This window comes from Sceloporus occidentalis, unplaced genomic scaffold (genome assembly GCF_023333645.1).
Source record: "Sceloporus occidentalis isolate IW3139 unplaced genomic scaffold, rSceOcc1.0.p SCAF_339, whole genome shotgun sequence".
Lineage (NCBI taxonomy): Eukaryota > Metazoa > Chordata > Lepidosauria > Squamata > Phrynosomatidae > Sceloporus > Sceloporus occidentalis.
Window position 1 is genome coordinate 375,803 of NW_028317319.1, and position 26,043 is coordinate 401,845.

At 44.3% G+C, this 26,043-nt stretch overlaps 1 protein-coding gene across 1 annotated transcript in view; it reads left to right on the plus strand.

Moving 5' to 3' along the window:
- The first annotated feature begins 450 nt into the window (after positions 1 to 450).
- Positions 451 to 26,043, plus strand: part of LOC149274291 (ankyrin repeat and SAM domain-containing protein 1A-like) — a 95,044-nt gene continuing 69,451 nt past the window's right edge. The window contains exons 1-4 of the mRNA XM_089505681.1: positions 451 to 623; positions 20,217 to 20,297; positions 20,639 to 20,795; positions 24,936 to 24,989. Of these exons, the coding sequence (XP_089361807.1) occupies positions 451 to 623; positions 20,217 to 20,297; positions 20,639 to 20,795; positions 24,936 to 24,989 (465 nt within the window). The remainder of the gene's footprint in view (positions 624 to 20,216; positions 20,298 to 20,638; positions 20,796 to 24,935; positions 24,990 to 26,043) is intronic.

Here is a 26,043-nt window from a genome sequence, read left to right on the forward strand (position 1 = left end):
GTGCCCCCCGTGCTACAGATTCCTTGGTGTCTAGTCAAACAGGTCACGCAAGGTATACTAAAAAGAATGATAAATTAGGTAAAATGGCAAAACCCAAACGCAATGTAGTTACCACAACCAAAGCAAAATGTTTTAATATCAAATGACAACATTTATTACTTGTAGTGTTTTGACTCGTGCTTTTTTTAGGTGAACTTAAACTACTTAGTTTACATTAACGGCAATGATGACTTTTGCCATAAGTTTTAGGTTAAACACATTGTGAAGCTCCTTTCAACTTTACTAGAAGAAGAAGACATCTTCCGCAGACAGTGTATGTTACGTCATGACGCCAACCCCGGAAGTGAAGAAGACAGCGAAACGGAGTTGAGGCTTGGGAAATGTACGTGTGACGTGATACGTTAGTCTCGGAAGTAGCGGCGGAGGCGTGGTTGCCGGGGTGACGGCGGGATGGGGAAGGAGCAGGAGCTACTGGAGGCCGCCCGCATCGGGAACCGGGCGGCGGTGGAAAGACTGTTAGGAGGAAAGCGTTTGAGTGGCGCCGGACCAGGTGGAAGTGCTAGTGGAGGTGTTGGAGGAACCGGTGGACCTACTGCCAGCCACCCACTGAGCAATCTGCTAAGGTAACATTCGTGTTGTTTTGTGTTCTCGTAAGTCTTATGTAGTGTATATGTAGTGTTTTCTCGTAAGTATTATCGTGTTGTATACATATTTACATCTTTTTGTACTATTTGCGATTTCATAGAATGTAGCTGAAGAAAGACGCTCCTGTGTATATGAAGTGCGTTATTCAGCAGTATTAACGTTGCCCATGTCCTGAAAATAATGATCTTATCATAGTTATTCTGTATTTGATGTATTTTTCAACAGGTAATCCCAGCATCTGGAACTACATGCACCTTGCTGTTTTACTTCATTACATTGTAAAGGCTTTTATGCTGTGATGAAATCATGAATGTATAACAAATTATACTTGTGACATTTTATTAGTTCTAATAGTTACGCGTCATTTTCTCATCAGTTTTACTTGCAACACGTTTATTTGCTAATTGTTCCAGTTCTTGATGAGCATCTTAAACTTCTATGGAATTTCACCCTTTGAGATCTCTTGGGACCCACTCTAAGTGAAAAGGGCAGTCCAGATGTGGACTTCCTTGCTCTCTTGCACCTAGAGGGATACCAACTGGACCCTATGCAGGGCCCGTGCAGGACAAAATGTACGTCTAGGGTTGTTGGTTCCCTTGTGCAGGGGAAATTGGCCTCACATTTCAGTTCTGGACTGCCCTTGGGACAGCATCGGGCTATTAGATGATGGAGATTTTACCCTTTAATCACACAAGCCTAAAAAAACTTGAGATGTTCCCAAGCAGCAGGGCAGGCTACCAAGCAACTGTCCATTCTTGGTGAGCATCTCAAGCTTGTTTTGTTTGGTTGTTCCAACATGTAATTTCTATTACGGCCACTCAACCTTCATCCCCTGCAATAGTTTTCATTTTATGTCACCAATATGTGTGTGGTTCATTCTCTAAGGTAGCTAATTTGAGCCTCTCATTTGTTGAAAAAAAAAAAAAAAAAAGGGTTTTAAACCTTGCATAGAAAGATTTAATTTGACAGTAAATAAGAGACGCTTGGTCCATACAGTCTGCAGCTTTGCCTATTGAAAAGACTCAAACCTTTATCAGTGCTTGGTCTTGTCTCAGAATCAGAATAGCTTTATGTCTATGCCATGTATGTTTAAGTTCCCTCACTAAATTAACCTCTACTAATTCTATCCTCTCAGTAAAAATCTTGCATTGCATTCTCTATGTATAATTTGTTTAATATATATTTTTATTAATGGTTGCATACCAGGGCATTCAATTCTTTTTCATTTTCTTTAATTTCGAAGAATCTGGATAGACCTTCTGGTAACCTTTCGATTCTAACATTTGTTTTCTGACATCACCAGCAGAGAATGCAGAACTTCCGTTCAGGTATTCTTTTATTCTAGTGTAGCAGCAGAAACCAAAGAGCATCAAGTAAAGTAAGCTTTTTATAGGGTGTACTATTCACAAATATGTACACCAATCATCAGCTGTTTTTATTTTTACACTCGAATATTTCCTGTTCTACTGCTCCATTGTATCATAACTCTGGTTCTTAATGTTATGCAGATAAAAATAATTTTCTGAAAACAACCAGAGCAATTTTCACGTTTTGTCTTCATTCAATTATGATTTCCAACTAATTTATTTAGTGCACCCTTGCTTGATTATAAGACAAGGTTTTTTTTCAAAGCAAATATTTTGAAAAATACCCCTCGTCTTATAATCGGGGTCATTTTATAATCAGACCTCAAATAGAGGTCTGACTATGAGACTAAGAGCCAGATCCCCCGCAGTGCTGCAGGGGACCTGGATCCTCCTGTCCGGTAACCTCCGCTGCTGGTGCTTCTGACTCCCTGGCACGTAGTCAGGGCAGCGGGTAGACGTCTACGTGATTCACGTAGGCAGCTTCCGCTGCATCCGGAAGGAGGTGCCGTTAGCGGGGGGTTGTCTGCGTCCATCGTCCATACACCCTCCGGCTGTAAGAGAGAAACTCTCCTCTCTCCACGCTTTTGCGTCGTTTGTGTTTAGATGTAATTTTCTCCTCGCTCATTTAGTGAACCCACACAAATTATATATTGTTTTTTTCAGGACAAGAAGGGCTTTTCATTTATTTAAAATAATTTAATAAACAGGATGTTAAAAACAAACAGCAGAATAAAAAAAAAAACCTGAGAAAAATGCATTTCTTGTTTTTATTTCCCAATCTGCCTCCCCCAGTTATGCGCATTTGAGCCCAGGCTTTCCATTGAGCCTCCCAGATATGCCACACTGCCCCTCCAGATATGCCTTATAACCCCCAAATATGTCCCCCCAGACTTACTCCCTGTGCTCCAGACTCCTTGGTGTCTAGTAGAGGCAGCTGGTGAACGTCTGCGCTATGCGCGTAGACAACCTCTGCTGGTGGCAGGCACTTTTGCTGGAGCTTCTATGACTGAGCACCGGAAGGTCATGTGACGCCGGTGCTCCATCACAGAAGCCCCAGCGGAAGTGCCGGGTAGTAGCGGATGATGTCTGCGCGCATTGCACAGACGCCCACATTGCACAGGTCCCCTGCAGCGCTGCGGGGGATCAAGATCTTAGTGTTATCATAAGATATATCTTATAGTGTTCTAACACTTGCTCTAGAAAGAACTAGGGATGCACTGAAATGAAAATTCTGGACTGAAGCCGAAAATTCAGCATTCACTTGGCCGAAACCGAAAATGACCCTCCTCCTTAAAAACAAACAAAAAAACCCACGCTTTTATTAAAATTAAGTAACACACTTACAGTGGAGTATGGGAGGGGAGGAGGAGGCAGAGTGGAGTATGGGAGGGGAGGAGGAGGCAGAGTGGAGTATGGGAGGGGAGGAGGAGGCAGACTGGTGTATGGGAGGGGGAGGAGGTAGAGTGGTGTATGGGAGGGGGAGGAGGTAGAGTGGTGTATGGGAGGGGGAGGAGGTAGAGTGGTGTATGGGAGGGGGAGGAGGCAGAGTGGTGTATGGGTGAGTTATAGTGGTGTATGGGGGGTATAATGAATTTCAGAGTGGCATATCTGGGGGAGGCAGAGTGGTGAATCAGGGAGAATTTCAGGGTGGTGCAGGGCATTTATGGGGGGTGGAGTGGCATATCAGGGTGCCCAGTGGCATATAGGGAGGTATAAGGCATAAATGGGGGCATAAGACATATCTGGGGATAAAAGGTATATCAGGGGGCTCAGTTGGATATCACTGGCATGTAAGGAGTATAAGGCATATCGGGGGCACAGTGGAATATGGGGTGCACAGTGGAATCTCTGGCATAAAAGAGGTATAAGGTAGGGCTGCAACTAACGATTATTTTCATAATCGATTAGTTGGCCGATTATTTTTTCGATTAATCGATTAATCGGATAAAAAAAATGAATGTAAATTTTTCATTTATTTAAAATAATTTAATAAACAAATTATATTAAATACAAACAGCATAATAAAAAAACTTTGATAAAATGCATTTCTTGCCTTTATTTCGCAACCAGCCCCCCCCCCCAATTTATGCACATTTGAGCCCAGGCTTGCCACTCTGCCTCCCACATATGCCACTCTGCCTCCCACATATGCCACTCCACGCTGCCTCCCACATATGCCACTCCACGCTGCCTCCCACATATGCCACTCCACGCTGCCTCCCACATATTCCACTCCACGCTGCCTCCCACATATGCCACTCCACGCTGCCTCCCACATATGCCACTCCACGCTGCCTCCCACATATGCCACTCCACTCTGCCTCCCACATATGCCACTCCACTCTGCCTCCCACATATGCCACTCCACTCTGCCTCCCACATATGCCACTCCACTCTGCCTCCCACATATGCCACTCCACTCTGCCTCCCACATATGCCACTCCACGCTGCCTCCCACATATGCCACTCCACGCTGCCTCCCACATATGCCACTCCACGCTGCCTCCCACATATGCCACTCCACGCTGCCTCCCACATATGCCACTCCACGCTGCCTCCCACATATGCCACTCCACGCTGCCTCCCACATATGCCACTCCACGCTGCCTCCCACATATGCCACTCCACTCTGCCTCCCACATATGCCACTCCACTCTGCATCCCACATATGCCACTCTGCCTCCCACATATGCCACTCTGCCTCCCACATATGCCACTCCACGCTGCCTCCCACATATGCCACTCCACTCTGCCTCCCACATATGCCACTCCACGCTGCCTCCCACATATGCCACTCCACGCTGCCTCCCACATATGCCACTCCACGCTGCCTCCCACATATGCCACTCCACGCTGCCTCCCACATATGCCACTCCACGCTGCCTCCCACATATGCCACTCCACGCTGCCTCCCACATATGCCACTCCACTCTGCATCCCACATATGCCACTCTGCCTCCCACATATGCCACTCTGCCTCCCACATATGCCACTCCACGCTGCCTCCCACATATGCCACTCCACGCTGCCTCCCACATATGCCACTCCACGCTGCCTTCCACATATGCCACTCCACGCTGCCTCCCACATATGCCACTCCACGCTGCCTCCCACATATGCCACTCCACTCTGCCTCCCACATATGCCACTCTGCCTCCCACATATGCCACTCTGCCTCCCACATATGCCACTCTGCCTCCCACATATGCCACTCTGCCTCCCACATATGCCACTCTGCCTCCCACATATGCCACTCTGCCTCCCACATATGCCACTCTGCCTCCCACATATGCCACGCTGCCTCCCACATATGCCACGCTGCCTTCCACATATGCCACTCCACGCTGCCTCCCACATATGCCACTGTGCCTGATACACCTTATACCCCGATACGCCACACTGCCTCCCAGACATGCCACACTGCCCTCCCCACATATGCCACTCCACTCTACCCCCAGATATGCCACTGTGGCCCCAGATCTGCCTTATACACCCTGATACACCACTCTGTCCTCCCCAGACATGCCACACTGCCCTCCCCACATATGCCTTATATACCCTATATGCCTTATACCCCCAGATATGTCACTCCGTCCTCCCCAGATATGCCTTATACCCCCCAGATATCTCATAGTCCCCTCATAGAGTCACAGACCATACTTTTATAAATAAGTACTGGGTTAATCTTCACTGCCCCCAGGATTTAGATTCCCCTTAGTTTGCCCCCCCCTTTATCTCTAACTGCACCTTAAGTTAACTTTAATAAATTAATAAAATTAACCCTCAGTCCTCATCATTAAATTAACCCTAAACACCCCATTAACCATAACTGCCCCTAAATTAACCCTAAAGACCCCATCAACCACAGCATCCCCTAAATTAACCCTAAAGACCCCATGAACCACAACAGCCCCTAAATTAACCCTAAACATACCATTAACCAAAACTGCCTCAGATTAACTCCAAACACCCCATTAACCACAGCTGCTCCTAAATTAACCCTAAACACACCATTAACCATAGCTGCCCCTAAATTAACCCTAAACACCCTATTAACCATAACTGCCACTAAATTAACCCTAAACACCCCATTAACCATAACTGCCCCTAAATTAACTCCCACCTCCCCTAACTTTCAGTAGCCCAAATATTAATTTTAAACTTACAGTTAGATGAGTGTCACAGCCATGTGGTTCTGGCCTTCTGGGAGAAGGAAGGGGGCGGGGCCAGTTGTCACAGTGATTACAGGGAGGGACTGGTAAGTAGGAGCTGCTGCTGTGAGTCAGACTAAACGGATTATATAATGAGGGGTATTTTTCAGAGCATTTGCTCTGAAAAAACCCTCATTTAATAATCGATAAAAATCGATTCACCTAATCGATAATGAAATTCGTTGGCAACGATTTTCATTATCGATTATTATCGATTTTATCGATTAGTTGTTGCAGCCCTAGTATAAGGCATATATGGGGCAGAGTGGCAAGCTGGGGGTCAGATGTGCATAACTGGGGGCAGTTTGGTAAATAAAAGAAAATATAAACAAGGCTTTTTTTCTCAGTTTTTATTAAATATGAAAAATAGTTCACATATGAATTAATATTTACTAATAACTTTGTATTAAAACCTAGTTTGAGAAACACTGTGTTTGGGTTCTTGTAGCTTTTATTATGTTAGTAAAATAAGAAGGTGAATAGCGAGAGGCCATTGCAATAAAGAGATGAAAGTGTAAATTGTACGCTTTTTATTACATTATTTTAAATTAAAAAAAAAATTGCATTTTTATCCGATTAATCGAAAAAATAATCAGCCAACTAATCGATTATTAAAATAGTTAGTTGCAGCCCTATATATATATATATAATTGCTAACAGCAATCGCACTGCAATCATGCCCAGGCAACCAGTACATGCTAGAACCTGGGCATGACAGGAGTGTGATTTCAATAACAATATTACTTACATGATTGTTAGCAGCAATCACACTCCAATCATGCAAAGTCAGCCAGTACATGCTGGAGTCTAGGTGTGCCTGGGAATGATAGGAGTGTGATTGCTGTTAATTATATATATATATATATATATATATATATATATATATATATATAATATTATTATATTTGTTGCATTTATACTGTGTGACCAACGCGCATGGTAAGCAGCTGTAGTCAGAGCTCAAGGTGTATGGAAGAGCATTTATTGGACAATGCAGATAAAGATATACGCACTTTTAAAAAATTTGAAGTTATCCAACAATTGATGCTGTTGAGGAGGTCGTTACAAGCTTTCCGCTCGTAATAAGGGGCTTTCAGCTGTTGCTAGATGGGCAGTATGGCTCAGGTCTTGGAATGCTGATACTGCATCTAAATCAGCGCTATGCGATCTCCCATTTGAAAAAGGGAAGTTATTTGGTTCTCCACGAGGAGCTCATCAAACAAATGTCTGATACTAAAAAAGCTCTTCCGCAAGACTTGAGACCTAAGTGGAATCGAAGATATCCATACAACAAGCAGAGATATTCCATAGCATCTGACAAATCTTCCTTTCAGAGACAAAATAAAGACGGAAGGGTACAAGCTAAACCCACTAGACAAGAAAGGCCAAGAAAATTCTGACAGTGGGAGGCTGCCTTCAGGTATTTAAAAATGCATGGTTCCAGACCACAAACAACTTCTGGATCAGACAAATAATATCAGAAGGCTACAAGATCAGATTTTTTAAGGCACCCCGCAGTCACCTCCTGGTCTCTTCAAACCCATCCGTAAAAAAACAAAAAAAACACGGCACTAGTGGCAGCAGCATCCAAACTCCTCAAGAAAGGAGTAATTGTAAAGGCACCAAGAAAGCAAAGATTCCAGGGCGTTTATTCCCGTCTGTTCCTGGTTCCAAAACTAGATGGTTCATTTCACCCAGTGCTGGATATAAAATCGATCAATCAGTGTATAAGATATCGACGCTTCCGATTCTCTCAGTCACTCATATCATCCGAGGAGGGGACTTTATGGCCACGTTAGATTTCCAGGATGCATATCCAATGGCAGTGAGATCCAGAAAGTTCCAAAGGTTTGCTATGAAATCAAAAAGCCATCGGTCATTTCCAATTCAAAGCGCTACCCTTCGGTCTTTCAACAGCTCAGAGAATCTGTACCAAAATTCTCAGTCAGTTAGCAGCGGAATTGAGACTTTAGGGGATATCGGTCATTGCATACCTGGCTAATAAAAGCCTCTTCGGCAGCCCAGCTTCAACAATACCTTCAGACCACAATTACCTTTTCGCAACGCCACGGATGGATTCCCAATGCATCCAAGTCCAATTTGACTCTTGACTCTTGACTCCTGGGCTTTATTGTGGACTCAATTTCAGTATGTCTTCTACTGAATAAGAAAGCCAGGTAGATAAGACCAAAAATTGCTCGGTTACAAGGAAATCCATCAGACGAGCAGTGAGTATCCTGGGGTTAATACTCAAAATACAAAAAAGTGAAGCGCAATATTCTAATTAAATATAAGTTAAGTATAAGTACACAGGAACAAACTCCCCAAAATGTTCCAAATTAAATACAATCAAAACCACAGAAGTGGTAAATTATATGTGCAACACAAAAATATGTACAACGATACCCTTCCAGCAAGAGTTCCCACACGCAGTATTCAAAAGGCTCATATATAAAGATAAGAGAGAAAAAAAAAGAAAAAAATTATGGTGTAGTATATCAAAGTAGGTCTAAAAAAAACCGCTATTAAGCAGATCTGACCATTACAATTTAAAGGGCATAAATATGCCCATACGTAAAGTGTCATGTATCCTGGGGTTAATGACATCCCCCTATTCCAGCAGTGGCATGGGCACGAGCAAGGATGAAACCACTACAGTGGCAGATGCTTTCCAACTGGTCCAGGACAGAAGAAGATCTGGATTCATGCATTTTTATATCACAGGACACCCTGCATCCTGTCCCTGCACCTGGTGAAACGCGTGGAGAGGCTGATTTTTTTTTTTTTTTTCCTTCATCCATTCATATCATCACTTACCTGTGGATTGCCTTTGCTTTAATGCTGTTACAGCTCACTTTGTGAGCCACCACTTCTTGTAAGTTGCTCCAATAAATAGGGGCCACACTTTACTTGCTATACTGTGCCATGGTATTATTTCTTTTACACAGATCATTGGAAAGAACTGCATTTTAGATTGTCCTGGATACGATATTTTACCATCGTTTTACCATGCGCTTCCCTACCTGTATCCATTACTCATATTAGAACATGTGGAAGTTCCCCTCAAGGTATTAGATCGGTGGCTGCTGAATGGAGTATCCTAAAAAATCAGGAGTTTATACCCGATTCATTGAAATTTTTATGCAGTCTTGAAAGCTGTCTACTTCCATTATTTATAACTGATTTGGGAAGCGTTTTCCAGGTGGTGTTCGCCTTTTGGCTATATCCCCTCTGCAAGCTTCAGTTCATCAAATTATGCCATTGTTTTCTATTTCTCTCTATCATGGCCCATTCTACTAGAGCTGTTGCCGTCTCCTGGGCGGAAGCTGCGGCTGCCTCACCTGACCAGATTTAGAAAGCCTCCATATGGTCATCTCTACACACCTTCACAAAACATTACAGGCTAAACATCCTGGCATATGAGGACGCTGCTTTTGGACGCAAGGTCCTGCAGGCAGTAGTTACTCTCCCTACCGTTCTTAACTTACCTTGCTACATCCCTAAGGTATGCTGCCACTTGGGGGAAGGGGAAAGACAATTTCTTACCATAAATTTATTCTTCCCCCCCCCCCTCCGACACCAAGTGGCAGCACTTGATTCTCTCCCAAATAAATTTTGTTCTGCACTCTGTTGTCTCTGTCTTGTTACTTTTGGGGAGTTTCTGTTGCCCGTAGGAAGGGGGCGGGCTTGGGGTGAAGCTTACTTAACTTTTATTTTTTTTCTTCAGTTTCCTGTCCTGGCCAAAGGTATGTTGTGCTTTGTGTCAGGGAAAAGGAATTTACAGTAAGACATTTTCTTTTTTTTTTTTTACATCGCGTGGAAGGCCAGGTGCGTCGCTTACTTGGAGAACACTTGGCACCAGCATGCATCCATGAAGCCCCCACCTCAAAACTTACAAGACTTGCTGCTAACGTCTTGGTGCCGGAAACCACAGTACAACTTAAGAGGTCAGGGCTGTTTAGGCGGCAAAAGGGGGAACTACACAATATTATGCAGGTGGTCATAATGGGTGTATATATAAAATATATACCTTGCAGGCTGATCAATAGACATAAGGACATGAAGTAACAGACCTTTAAGGGAAGTTTCCTTCCTAGGCCATTCATGTTTGCTAGGCAGTTGTGCAATTGCAGACACGGTCCACAGTGCATTATAGCACATAGGGGAGATGTTGCCTTTGTTCTGGCAGTGTCCTTTGTCCTGAAGAGGAAGCTTCTTTTTGTGTGGACTCCAGGAACTCACATGGAAGTGTTTTTTGTTTTGTTTTGTTTTGAACCCACTAACGACAAAGCCCGTACATGTACACGGGCTGCTGTTAAATAGCTGCATCACTGGAGGGTCTATCCAGACCCTCTTGAGAACTCTCGAGCTCTTCTTGCAGGTGTAATGTGGGTACTGCATTCAACCATGCAAGGTCAATGGAGCCCAGCTCACTAATCAGTGAGATAAGTGGGGAAAAAGAAAAAAAAAATGGTAACATTTAAAAATTACCCACTGTCGCCAAAAAAATATATATATTTTTTTTTTTATGAACAAGTCTTACAATTCACGTTATAGCTTCACAAAAATTCCCACATGGAAAGAGTTAAAATATTGGCATTATGGGGGGCGTGGTCGGCTCGCGGACAAGATGGACGTGTGAGTCCGGAGCTCTGGTACACCCGGCCCGTATTATAGCATTTATTCGGCTGCTAAACGCACGATGGGCAAAACAAATAAGCCACATTCTACCCCGAAGACTTCGGGACCGAGGGACAGGGGTTCGCTTGCCTCGGTTCGCTCGTACTTTGCCGCCTCCCCGGACCGAGATTCGAGGGATTCTGATCACAGGCCACCTTCTCCCACCGCAAGCCTGGATAGCGTGGCGACTGGTGTGAGTGCCCGGAGACCGCGGCTGCCTTCCCCGGGTCCGGAGGATCTCTCCTGGAAAGAGAGGTTCGATTTACTCCCGACGAAAGCGGACATCGCCGATATTGTTGACCAAGCGACCAAAGGGATACGCTCAAGCCTTACCGCGATTCAATCGGATATCCGCCATATTGGCGAGCGCGTGGCGACACTGGAGGAAGACCAACCCCGAGTGCATGCGACAGTGGACTCCCTGACCTTACATCTCCGAGAGCAGTCCAGTCTCATACAACACCTGTCTCGAAAGTTGGAGGATCTTGATAACAGGGGACGCAGGAACAATCTCCGGGTTCGGGGATTGCCGGAGTCGGTGGCGCAGGAAGAGCTCCCTGCCACTCTGCGGGCCATCTTTAACAAGATCCTCAACCGGGAGGACGCAGCACCGATTGGGTTCGACAGAGTGCATAGGGCCCTCAGACAGAGGCCTTCTGACTCGCTGCCTCCTCGCGATGTGGTTTGCTGTCTGCAGGATTTCCCCTTAAAGGAGGACATTGTGCGGGCGTTCAGATCTCGCCCTACGTTTACGTGGGACTCTCACGCCATTTCAGTTTTTCAAGACTTGTCCCCCGCCACGCTGCAGAACCGACGTGCGCTCCAGCCACTTACCAAGGCTCTTCGCGCAGCGAGCATCCCCTATCAGTGGGGCTTCCCCTTCGCCCTGCTCGTGCGGAGGGGCTCTACCACGCACGTGGTCCGTCGACCCGAGGATGTTTCGCATCTCACAGAAGCTTTGGGTCTGCCGCACTGTGAGGTTCCAGCCTGGGAGTACTCCTTCTCTCCGCCTGCCAGCCTCTCCGACCCCGCCAGGGAGTGGTCCCCGAGGCCTCAGCGCCCTAAGCGCCGACGACGCCCGGACGACGCCATGCCCTGATGACACCCGTTCCGCTCTTCAGTGGTGCAGTCTTCATTCTTCTGGCGGAGCTTCTCGTGGACGCCGTCGTCTCCCTGTTCTGCTCTTTGGAGGATTTTCGCTGTGCGCCTTACCTGCTGGATGTCGCCGTCCTTCGATCATCCTTCCCGTCGCCCTCTTCCCGGCCTCTCTGGGCCTTTCCCGGGACTTTTTTCGAGGAACCGTGAGTGGGACAGCGGGTGTGGGGACTGGATGAATTGTGGCTCCCGCCGACTGGAGTGTCCTCTACGCCGGTTGTTGCCCGTTTGACCGTTGCGGACGGGGGCACCTGTCTGTGGGCACTGTGATGTCCTTTTTATGGCCATGTTCGGGGCGCTGCCCGTTTGTCCACTTTGCTCTCTCCGTTCCTACGCTATGGAGGGGCAGGTTCTCTCTTACGATTTTGTGTTCTTTTGTTTTATTTACCGCCGCGGATCGACTCGTTTCTGATTTTATTTTGCCTTTTTACATATATTTTTCCGTTCGCACCCGTTCGTTTTTCCATACGTTCTCATTCACATTCACACTTGCACTCATTCACGTACGCTCGTTCGCAGGCATTGCCTCTGTCACATTTACGTGGTCGTGCGGCCTATGGCGCATGGCCCTCGTAGCCCTTTCTCGCACACATCGCTTCATGGGTTCGCCCCTATGGTGTCCTGTTGCACTTGGTTCCTGCAGTTAGGCCCTTCGTGTGGTCTCAGGGCCGGGTGTGCCTCTCCTCTCCGATGTGAATCCGTTATGGTTCCCTTCTCCACCCCCCGGAGCCGTCCTGTCTCCCTCTCCTGTTGGAGTGGAGTGCAGGTTGTTGACCTTCTGTTTGGTCGTTGGGCTCGTTACTTGGTGCCTCGGCACCCGGGGTCGCTTGTGGCCCGTGTTGTGTCTACATTTGACTCTAAAGGTTTATGTTTACAATTTTGGTTTTCTTGGTTTTATCTTATTTTCTCAGTTTGTACACTGCAGGAGTCTCACTGGCCTCCATTGCTCTCTCCAGGTCTCCTTAGATGGTCCCTGATTTAGTTAATGTTGCCTCTCTTAATGTCAGAGGCCTCAATAAGCCCCAGCAACGATCCAAATTTATTCACAGTCTCCACCTATTTAAGACGCATATCGCGTTTTTACAGGAGACCCATTTCAGGTCTTCACGGGAATTTAAACTTACAGACCACCGCTATACTCAGGTGTTCTTCTCTAGCTCTCCCGACTCCAAGACTAGGGGGGTGGCTATTGTGCTTCATAAGTCGCTTTCTTTTCGGCTGTTGGACCTTTGGAGGGATGCAGATGGCAGAGCTATATTCCTGAAGGGTTTAGTTGGTAATTGTAAAATTACTCTTGGCACTGTTTATGCGCCCAACCGCGGGCAACACCTATTCCTCTGTCGTTTGTTGTCTAAGTTTGCGGAATTTCAGGAGGGTTTAGCTATTTTTGGAGGGGATTTTAATATGACCCTCGACCCTTTAAGGGACTCCTCGGCGCACTCCTCGCATATTCCCTTTACTCATATTAAGAAAGTGAGGAGGGCCCTGCATTCTTGTCAGCTGGTGGATGTCTGGTGTTCGCAGCACCCCCAGGGGAAGGACTATACGTTCTACTCTGCAGTTCATACCCGTTACACCCGCATAGACATGCTTTTTCTTTCCCATCACCATTTACTGCACTTACATTCGCCTGACATCGGCATCCGCTCGCTCAGTGACCATTCCCCAGCCCTTCTCTCTCTGAAGTTGTCTCCGTCCTTTCGCAGGCCCTGGAGTTGGAGGCTTAACGAAAATTTGCTGGATAATCCCTCGTCCTTGGCTGACCTTTCGGGCCACCTCACTAACTATTTTAAAGATAATGACTCAGATGCGGTTCCCTTTCCCACGGTTTGGGAGGCGCACAAAGCATTTATTAGGGGGCACCTCATAAATCTTGGTGCCACGCTGCGGAAGCTTCGCTTAGCCGACATTATGGCCCTGACCGCTCGCATTCACCGCCTGGAGCTTTCCCACAAAGCTACGTTGGACGCGTCTGTGTTGTTGCAGTTACAGGCTGCTCGGGATCAACTGGTGTGGGTCGCCGTGTCTTTAATGAGGCGATCGTGCAGTGTACTTTTTTCTTTTTATTTTTTCTTTTTACTTTTTCCTCTCTGTTTTGTATTTTCTTTGTTACTCTCTCTTTGTTAGGGTTTCCTTTTGTTTACTCAAATGTCTCCAGCATTCTCCGCGTTTCTCCATGCTATTATACAGCGGCACTTCCATATTTGTGTGCTTCTCGACCCTGGTGTGCCGGTTATATTTTCACGCGACCCGGTGCTCCCTACCTATGTACCGACCGCGATATTTGGCTCTGGGTCGTCTCTGGAGCGTGTTATGTATGTTTGGTTTTTTATTGTGCACGCTATCTGTACGACTTCTCTGTACGCTCTTGTTTTTATTGTAGTGCATATTTTCAATAAAGGAGAATTGACAAAAAAAAAAATATTGGCATTATAAATGCCCATAGGCTGTCTAGTTTTAAAAAAAAAAAAGTATGATTTGATGGGGTAAATTGAATTTATCGGCTTCAAAGATGTCCCAAATATGGGACGTGGGCACAGACTGACCGGATGTCTAAATGGCAAAAAAATACACACCTCACAAAGGTGGCATTTTACCTCCCAAATAACCCAACAAACCCATGCACTGTATCAGGAGATGTTACTGAACACATATTGGGTGTTGTTTGACACGGACATATACCAGGAGCAGTAAATTTATACCTGAAGTACGTGTGACAAAGGCTGATGGTAGAACTAGTGCATGGAAATGGTTAAAATACCCGCATTTGAAATACCTTGGGGTGTCTAGTTTTTAAAAATATATGGTTTGATGGGGTAAATTTCATTGGCCGGCTTCAAAGATACCCGAAATAGCACATGGGGCAGAATGACCAGCTTTGGGCAAAAAATGGTTTTGAAATAGCAAAACGCTACTGGTACTTATTGCCCCATAACGTGCAGAAAAAAAGCATAAAAACATTGGGTATTTCTAAACTCAGGACAAATAGTAGAATCTATTAAGCATGTTTTTTCATTAGTTTTTGTAGATGAGTAAAAGGTTTATTTTATTTTTTTTTTAAGTGAGAAAAATTGGTTAACAAAAATCACCATATTTTATCATTTTTTTAATAGTAAATTAGATGATACCATTATTTTTATATCTAAAGAAAGCCCTATTTGTCCTGAAAAAAACAATATATAACAGGGGCGTCCAACATGCGGGACCTTGAGGTGCGGCCCGCGTGAGATCGGCAGCCAGGGCAACCGATATCACAAGGGCCCTGCTGCTTACCTGTGGGAGGGTCTTTTGTACTGCACAGAGGAAGCAGAACCCAGCAGAGTCACGTGAATATACGTGACATCACATGACTCTGCTCCTGTCCTGCTTCCTCTGTGCAGTACAAGAGAACACAGAGGGAGGCTGCGCCCACTGCTAAAGTCTGAGCGGCATCGAGAGAGCTGCAGTGCAGGTAAGGTTGTGAGGGAGAGTGTTTGAATGAGTGTGTGATTGAGGGAATGAATCTGAGTGTGTGTGATAGCATGGATGTGAAAGTGGGGGACATGGTACAGGGTGGCTGTACAGGGAGGCTGTAAGTGATGTGCAGACCCCATACTGCTGGAAGCATCAATACAGCTAGCCCGGTTTCAGCATGTACTGGCTGACTTGGCATGATAGGAGTGTGATTGCTAACAGCAATCGCAGTCCCATCATGCCTAGGTTCCAGCATTTACTGGTTGCCTAGGTATGATAGGAGTGTGATGCCATCATGCCAAGTCATATTGTTGAATTTGCTGTCCAGTTTTGGTGTGTTATTTACTTCTAATAAAATTGTGGTTAACACACCAAAATTGGACAAAGAAATACAATAACAATATTAATTTATATATGATTGTTGAAAGCAATCACACTCCTATCATGCCCAGCCAACCAGTACATAATGGAATCTGGGTATGCCTGAGATTGCTGTTAACAATCTCTTATTAAGAGTGTGGAATTCATTTTTGGTTTCGGCTAAGTGAACCCTGAATTTTCGGTTTTGGTCCAGTATTTTCATATTGATGCATCCCTAGAATAAATAGAACTTTTTCATTTTTACTTGTCCAGAATCCTGAATTTGTAGTCGCAAAACTTTCTAGGCCCAGAAATCAATGAGAGGAAAAGTAAAGGTTTTGTGTCATTTAATTTATTTAATCTGCATATTTTATTAAAGGCTAAAAATTACAGTGAAAAATGAGTGCGGCCCACCACGGAAAAAACTTGGACACCCCTGATATATAATGTGGTAGCATGAAATGCGAGAGAAGAAAATCACAGCTAAACACTGAAAAATGTTAAGAGCCATTGTCCCACAATATATTACGAGTAAGAAACAGTCTTGTCATTAAGGGATTAAACATATTTGTACCATACGTTTATTTAATCGAGTCCCGTTTTCTGTGTTTGGTATGCCCACACCAAATTTTGGTTGTTTTTGCCTTGTTCTTTTCGGAAACAGTTTTTTGACTGTTCTGTTTGGACAAAGTTCGTTGTTTTTTTTTTGTATTTTTTTTAATGTAAATCAGCCTAAGGTGGCTGTTTCCAAAGGGTAAGGACTCGCCTTTCAACTATAGCAGCACCATCTCAAGGTTTACAAAGAGATTCAGTCTTGCTTTTTTACATTGCAGTAGCAATGTACCAATGGATACATCCAGCATGCTATGGGACTTTGGATATGGGAATTTCTCAAGGATTGTGCCATTTTGATTCATTTCTAAAGGTGATTTGGCAGCGGTAGTATTAGTAGTAGTAGTAGTAGTACTAGTAGTAGGGTAGACACTAGCAGACAGACACATCCAGCCCCATGGTACATGACACTGAATTTTCCCCAAAATTTGAAAAACATTTAAATAATTTATCCCTTGTAGTAAGGAAGGAGATTGTGCTAAAGAGGCACTGGCAGACAGACCGAGTCCCCTCCAAGGTCTAAAAAAGAATAGATCCCCCAGAGTAAAAAAGGACATTCAGAGGCAAAGTATGGGCAGGTACTGGGAGGCTAGCATCTAGCCACAAGACTGAATCCCCTCCTTATATGAGGAAAAAAAAAATTTGATCCACCACAGTAAGTTAGAGCATTTAGGGGCACACATCCAGCCAAAAGGCGGATTCCTCCCCATATAAGGAAACAAATCCCCAGAGTAAGTTAGAGAATTGAGGTGCAGGGGCAGGGTATAGGCCAGGTGCTGACAGACACATATCCAGCCACAAGACTAAACTCTCCTACTGCTACTGACAAGTTAAAATTGAATCAGCACACTTATATCTACTGCTTACCCGTTCCTTTTGTAAATGCTGATTGACCAGAGTGAAAAGTCTCCCAGAGTTTCTTGGACCCATCTGTCACAGTTATAGCTATCAATAAGGCCACCCTCCCCTATTTTTTGGCTACTTTTATCTAGCAATCATAATGTACCCTCCTAAACACAGTCCATTCCTACTTTCCCTCGTGAAGGAGTGCCAAAACGGTTTGTCATAGCGATGGCTAAACTTTGGAAAAAAAAAAGATAAATCTTACTGAAATTTCTGCGGTTTTGTCCATGGGACCCCATCAGAAACCCTAATCTCCCAAGCAGCAGCAGGGAGATGTACCTCACCTTTTTATGGCGGTACCAATACACCTATAAGGTAGCAAACCGATTAATCCCCAGTCTTTACTCTCCTGACCCCTCAGCCCTTGGACTTGTCAAATCTCTTTGCCCTATCCCTCCATGTCCTCAGGTAACATTAATACTTCAATACCACTGTTTTACTCTCATGGAACTAAATGTTTTTTTGCTGTGTGTGTAATAATTGTTGTACTGTGTATTTTATGTCAGGGCTTGACAAATTTGTTGTGAATCTAGGCGCCAGCTAAAAAAGGTAGGAGCCAGCATTTGTTTAAAACTAACAGTTGGTCAGGAGTGATCTGATCATCATCAGCCCACTTACTAAACTCACAGCATTTGACCTGGAAGTACCCTGGACTTTCAGGTCACTGCTGGTTTGTTTTTTTTTGGAGGGGGGGGCGCGCAAATGTTAACCCCTGCAATGCCGCGAATGTGTCATACACAATTGTGGCATTGAAGGGGTTAACGCTGCACTGTCGCGCTCATGGAACGATCAGGCAGCAGGGGAGGGTTGGGGACTGGTCTCCACACTCATGTGGAGACTGAAGATCCCTCTACCCCTGTCCCTGAAGCTGCCTCTGGAAGCTGGGACGCAGACGGTAGACCGGCATCTGGTGGGAGGAGTCTCTTTGATCACTCCTGTAGGAGTGATCAAAGGGCTTGTAGGGGCTCGTTTTTGCTGTTGCTGCAGCAGAGCCCCGTACAAAACTGGTATCAACCCCTAATGGAGCGATCAGGCAGCAGGGGGATGTTGTGTCAGGTCCCCACACTTGTCAACACACAACCCCCTTCCCTGAAGCTATCTGTGGCAGATGAAAAGCCAATTGCTGGTCTGCCGGCAATCGCGGTTCAGCGTACAGAATCACTCCGTGGGGAGACAGCAGCAGCTCCCCTGCGATCACCACGATTGTGGCGATGTGGGGGCATTTTTTGGGGGATGTAACAGGCTGACAAGCCCCTAGTCGCCAAGTTCTCAGTCGCCATGGTGACCTTGCGCCTGGGATTTGTCGAGCCCTGTTTTATGTAATTGCATAAGTACCGTATTTGCTCGATTATAAGACGACCCTGATTATAAGACGACCCCCCAAAATCTGAATATTAACTTAGGAAAAAAAGAAAAAGCCTGAATATAAGACGACCCTAAAGGAAAAAAGTTTTACCAGTAAATGTTAATTCATGTAAACTATTTTTTTTAATAAAAGCTATGATTGAGAAAAATATTTTTTTTGTTTTTATTTCTTGTATTTTCCAACCTGTCCCCCAGTTACGCACATCTGCCCCCAGGCTTGCCACTCCAATATGGCACTGTGGCCCATGATATGCCTTTTAACCCTCTATATGCCACTGTGCCCCATGGTATGCCTTTTGACCCCCTATGTGCCACTCTGCCTCCAGAAATGCCTTATACCCCTATATGCCACTCTGCCTCCAGAAATGCCTTATACCCCTATATCCCATTCTGGCATTTAGGGGGTTAAAATGCATATTATGGGGCAGAGTGGCATATAGGGAGGTATAAGGCATTTCAGGAGGCAGAGTGGCATTAAGGGAGTTAAAAGGCATTGTATAGAGCACTCTGCCTCCAGAAATGCCTTATACCCCTATATGCCACTCTGGCATTTAGGGGGTTAAAATGCATATTATGGGGCAGAGTGGCATATAGGTGTATAAGGCATTTCAGGAGGCAGAGTGCTCTATTAAATGCCCCCTTAACGCCACTCCAGAAATGCCCTATGCCCCCATTTAACACACACACACACACACACACACACACACACACCCTATACCCCCATTTAACTAACACACACACACACACACACTCTCCCCTCCCCTCCCCTCTCAGCCCTCTCTTACCGGTGCTTCCAGCCGGGGCAGCGGGTTGACGTCGCCTTCTGCTGCAGCCGGAAGGAGGTGGCGTTGGCAGCGGGGGTTTGTATCCGTCCGTCGCGTATACTTTCCCCGGCTGTCAGAGATCAGAGTTCCCCGCACCGGTGCGGGGAACTCTGATCTCTGACAGTCGGGGAAGGTTTGCGCGACGGACGCAGACAACCCCCGCTGCTAGCCACACCTCCTTCCGGCTGCAGCGGACGTTGTCTACGCGGATCGCGTAGACGTCAACCCGCTGCCCCGGCAATACAGCAGGAAGCACCGGTAAGTGTGTGTATGATGGGGGGGGGGGTGAGACAGGAGGATCCAGGTCCCCTGCAGCGGTGCGGGGGATCTGGATCTTAGTCTCCTAATCAGACTCTATTTGAGGTCTGATTAGAAGACGACCCCGATTAGAAGACGAGGGGTATTTTTCAGAGCATTTGCTCTGAAAAAAACCTCGTCTTATAATCGAGCAAATACGGTAACTGTTTCTATCTTTGATTGTAAAAAAACCAAACAAACATGCATTTAGTTGGATTATGGACATAGTTTGAGGTAACCTGCTCCTTACCGCATTGTGGGAAATAGACATACATTTTGAATGTTGCTGTTCTTAATGTTTCATTAATTGGTCCTCCGCTCATAGTTTTATGCCATTTTTACAGCATCTGGAGAGGTCCCAATGTGAATTGTATAGACAACTCAGGATATACTCCTTTGCACCATGCTTCTCTCAATGGACACAAGTAAGCAGTTATTTAAATACTATTTTTATTTTTCTCAGTATCAAATAAAAGTTATACCAGATTGTAAGGCCGTTCTATGTAATCGCCTTTCAGATTTGACTACTGCTGATTTATTATAGAATTTGGTAATCTCGTTAGTTTATTTTTTCTTACTAACTGATATCTCCCCTTTTTGTTTAGTATAGCTTTTTGCTCATACTAATGCATGTTTAAATTCCCATACTATTTTATGAAGTGAATGTTTTGAACATGAATGCATCCCTAGTGGGTGAGATTAAGTTTGGTATATGAGAATTGTGGGGCTTTTATAATGTGTGGCTTATTACTTTTCATGTTTACAGGGATGTTGTTGAGGCTCTTTTGAGGAATGAGGCAGTAACAAATATTGCAGACAGTAAGGGTTGCTTCCCTCTGCACCTTGCGGCTTGGAAAGGAGATGCTCAGATTGTTCGGCTTCTTATCCACCATGGGCCATCACATGCAAAGGTTAATGAGCAGGTACTATTCCACTGGCCACTGCAAGTTTAATATCCAGTCGTAACAGTATGAATGAAATGCATACGCGTGTGTGTGTAAATTATGCTTAGCCCTTGTGTGCTTTTTTTTCTTTCCTGTGTCTTTGCTCTTCAGAATTTGTGAACTCAGTGCAATTGGTTCTTGTTCTTATTCTGGTACATATATGTATAAAATGCACATTCATGAAACCTTTAAATCACAACAATATGGACATGATGACATCACGCAGTTGCTGCAGATCTGTCGGCTGCACATCCATGATGCGAATCTCCCATCCCACCACATCCCAAAGGTGCTCTATTGGATTGAGTTCTGGTGACTGTGGAGGCCATTGGGATACAGTGAACTCATTGTCATGTTAAAGAAACCAGTTTGAGATGATGTGAGCTCCTGCTGGAAGTTGCCATCAGAAGATGGGTACACTGTGGTCATAAAGGGATGGACATGGTCTGCAACAATACTGGCTGTTGCGTTTAAATGTTGCTTAATTGGTACTAAGGGGCCCAAAGTGTGCCAAGAAAATATCCCCCACACCATTACACCACTCCAAGCCTAAAAAGTTGACACATAGCAGGATGGATACATGCTTTCATGTTTACGCCAAAGTCTGACCCTGCTACCTGAATGTTTCAGCTGGAATGGAGACTCATCAGACCAGACAATGTTCTTCCCGTCTTCCATTGTCCAATTTTGGCCTGTGAAAATGGTAGCATCAGTTTCCTGGTCTTAGCTGACAGGAGTGGCACCTGGTAAGGTCTCCTGTTGCTGTAGCCCATCTGCTTCAAAGTTTGACATGTTGTCTGTTAATACATTCTGCATACCTAGTTGTAAGGAGTGGTTATTTGAGTTACTGTTGCCTTTCTGTCATCTTGAACCAGTCTGCCTAGTTTCCTCTGACATCAACAAGGCATTTTCATCCACACAACTACCGCTTCTCTGTAAACCCTAGGGATGGTTGTGCGTAAAAATCCCAGGAATCGGCAGTTTCTGAAATACTCAGACCAGCGTGTCTGGCACCAACAACGATGCCACATTCAAAGTAGCCTAAATCCCCTTTCTTCGCCATTCTGATGCTTGGTTTGAACTTCAGCAAGTTGTCTTGACCATGTCTATATGCCTAAATGCATTGAGTTGCTGCCATGTGATTGGCTTATTAGCCAATTGTATTAACAAGCAATTGAACAGGTGCAATGAATAAACCATGTATACAACTGCAAACTGCCGCACTTCAAAAAGTCTTTATAGCACATCTCAGTTTAGATACACCAAATTTAAACTCCCATGTTCATTTTGGAATTTACTGCTCCATATTATATTTCAATATAATCAGGACTGTAAAATATGTTCTGGTATCCTTGGGCGTAGCATACACTGCACCATGTTTTTAATTTTGTTGGAAGTTGGAGAGAACCTTGGAGGGAAATGTTGCCCCACTTCTTGCAAGATTTACTGATGGGTCAGGATCATCTTGCTCTAAACTTCTAATTACCCCATTTGAAACTATGATGTTGGTGGTCTTTGCCTTTTTAAAAATGTAATAAGGGGTTGCATATTGCATCATTGCATCAGTCTTCCTCATGAGGGGCATGGCTTCAAAAGTTGATCTGCCAAATCAACTCTCTCTCTCCATATGCCTGATGTAGGCCTTAAGATAGGGTGCCTTCCTAAGGACATCCACTTTGCCCTGGACGGAAACAAGCACCGCTCTTTTATTGTGAATGGTGGTCAGCATACATACATACATCCTTCCTGTCTCTAAATTTTACTATCAATGGCTCCTCTTGACTCAAAGCTAAGAAAGGCCCCCTTTATTACTTTTGTATCACTAAGTTGTTATGGGAACATTTTTTTTTCTCTAATGGTACCACAAGCCGCAGTATCCATACAAGACAGCAGCTTGAACACTGGAAACTTGTATACTAATTATCTGCATACAAGTGGTGCGCTTTGTTCATTAAAAGGTTAACAAGGTCCTACACTATTTTTTCCACCTATGTCTAGGTGGTCTGGGTGACCTGGTGTGACATGCTGGAGGTTTTGTTCGCATATACCCAGAAGCTATGCATCTACCCACTACCACTCACACTATTTGTAAAACTGTATACCATACCTGCAGTGTTCTGAGGGGATATACAGTTTAAATCCCAACCTGCTTTTATGCTTAATTAGGAATTCATCTATGAATATTACTCTCTGGGTATAGGCACTTCAGCAAATCGACTTTGGAAGTGGTTAATAAGGGAAAAAAAATTAAAAACCCTTTCAAAAAGGATCTGGCCAAAAGCCAGTTGCAGGGACCTGCTCCATATAAGGATTAGGATTACTACCCGGAGCAATGAGACTCTTCTTAAGTGGGGATCCAGCATCATCAGATCTGCTTAAGTGATCCACAAAACTATCTAATGCTAAACTAGCATTATGCCTATTTGCAGCATATAACATCTCCAAAACCGCTAAAAATTTGTTTAGGTGAGCCCATACAGACAACCTGATTTCCCTTACATTGGCAGGAAGGCTTCACTGCTGATTCTGAATCCTCAAAATCTGCTGTTCCTCCTTGTGGTTCATTTGGGCCTTGTTTTACTAATCGTAATAGTAAATCCTAAGGTTGTGAAGTGGGTTCTTTGGTAGGGTCAAGGACCATTTTAGTAGATTAAAAGCAAATATGGACCATAATATTTTATTCGTATAATTTTGTTCCCCTCATTTCTGGCAAGTCATTTTGGGATTTGTTGATTATTCTATTCTTAACTTGATTGTCTATTTAAGATTTACGTGGCTTTGCTAATCTCCCAGAAGAATTGCCAGATATTTGATAGGCTTTGTTGACATTCCGTTAAAGTAAATGGTGTGGTAAGAATGATCAGCTAATTACCGTATTTGATCGATTAGAGGACGACACTGATTATAAGAAGACCCCCAAAATTTGAATATTAATTTAGAAAAAAAGCTTGAATATAAGACTACACTATAAAGTTTTACTAGTAAATATTCACATGTAAACTATTTTTTCATATTTAATAAAAACTTTTTTTTCCTTCTATTTGCCAACCTGCCCCACAGCTTGCTATTCTGCCCTCCCCAGATATGCCTTATTCCCCCTATTTACCTATATGCCCCCCGACTTACTAATGTATCCCTAGACTTGTCCTCTGTGCTCCAGACTCCCTGGTATCAAGTGGGGCAGCCGATGACGTCTGCGGAATGCACGCAGACAACCTCCGCCGGGGCTTCTGTGACTGAGCAACGAAAGATCACCTCACGCCAGTGCTCCGTCATAGAAGTCCCGGTGGAAGTGTTGAGTAATAGCGGAGGTTGTACAGAGCTACGGAATTTGATGGCGCTATATAAAACCTAATAAGTGCCAGCAGCAGCGGAGGTTGTCTGCGTGCATCGCACAGACGTCCACTGGCTGCCACAGGGATCCTGCAGGGATTTGGATCTTAGTCTTGTAGTCAGACCTTTATTTGAGGTCTGATTTATAGGATGACCTCGAATATAAGAGGAGGGGTGTTTTTCAGAGCATTTGCTCTGAAAGAAACCTAGTCTTATAATCGAGCAATCCCAATTCCGTTTTTAAGCATCCTGTGGATTTAAAGAATTACATTCTTCATGTTCACAGTCTGAAAAACCGAACAAAGTTTACTAGCTTACAACCGTTGATATACTTCACATGTTGTTTTTTTCTCATAGACTATAAACATACCACATTGTATATAAAGTATCTCTAGGCACAGTAAACCTCTGAGAGCAATTGAACAAAACGTAAAACAGATGAATTTGCCCAACAGTTTAGTTCTGTGCAGCTCTTACAAGTCGTGTAAGTCTGGTATTCCCATTAGTTTTACCTTTTTATATGGGAGTAGCTGAGCAGAATCTAGTTGAGATCTCCTCTCTGCCTCTGAGGAACAGAGCCTTATTCATACACCTATTGGGTGTTAATAATGACTTCACGGACTACTTTACCTAAAGCACGTTGATACAAATTTTTTGGTACAGACACAAGAATTGACACACATATTGTTTATATATTACTGTTAAGCTTACAATTTTTTTTAACTTCATGTGCTTTGATTTTTATCCCATCTTTTTTTTTTTTTTTTCTCGCTTTTTTTTTTATAGAATTTTCAAGAGATGAAAAAATACGGCCCCTTCCATCCTTATGTGAATGCTAAGGTGTGTACGCCCCTTTCCACATAAGTGTGTTTTGAATGACAACCTCCGCTCCTCTGTAGCGTGAGTCCCCTATATATCCCCTTTATACTACCTGTGGACTTTTGTGCCCTGAGCCTTTATGCCACATTATTGCTTCTGTCACTGCATTGCTTATGTTGCTTGCAGTTTCAGATGCATGTAAGAGAGCAAGTATTTTCCCCAATTTATTACCTCTTGGTTTTAAATGAATCTTATATTTGATCAGTCAAACAGAATATAATGGACAATAATCACTACAGCACGTGAAATGTCTTTGTTTTGTCTTAAGAAATGACATACCAGTTTTAGATAACATTTGTTTTAAACCATTTCCACATCACTTGACAAACACTATTACATACTACAAAACTGAAGTTCACTAAAATGGTAGAGGAAACCCTGCTTCCCTGAGTATAGACCTTACTTTATGTAAATTTAATGTATCTTCTTTTACAGACTAATTTTCTCTACCATCTCTTGCAGATGGCATGTTATTGAACTGTCATTTTGCTTCCTTGTATTCCACCCCCCCCACCCCCACCACCTTCTCGACATATCTATAGTGTGACTTCTATATGCATTTTCATTAACATTGTCTACTTGGATGACAATTTTGAGGCATTTTTTTATCACTTCTGCAGTAAGCTGCGTATAATTGGAAATTATTCTAGCCTTGGTGCACGAATAATTATAATTTTAATAAAGACAGGAGGCGAGTATTTTGCATATCTTCCTTTACTCTCACAGTAGCAGCAAAGAGAGTTAACAATATAAGTGGAACAACCAATAGAAAAACACTACATAGGAGGTATATAAACCCCTAAGCCATCCTCCCCTTCCTCTTTCGTCGCTGAGAACTGGACTGAAGAAACGTCCTCCAAACCGGCTGATAGTCCAAAAACTGACGCGAACACCGGACTGAACTGGAAACCGGAACCAGAATCCTCCGGGAACAGGTGGCATCACACCGAATGTAGCCAACAGAGCCCAAACACGGGTAACCTAATCGTTAGCACGCCGCGGTGAGTTCACGCTG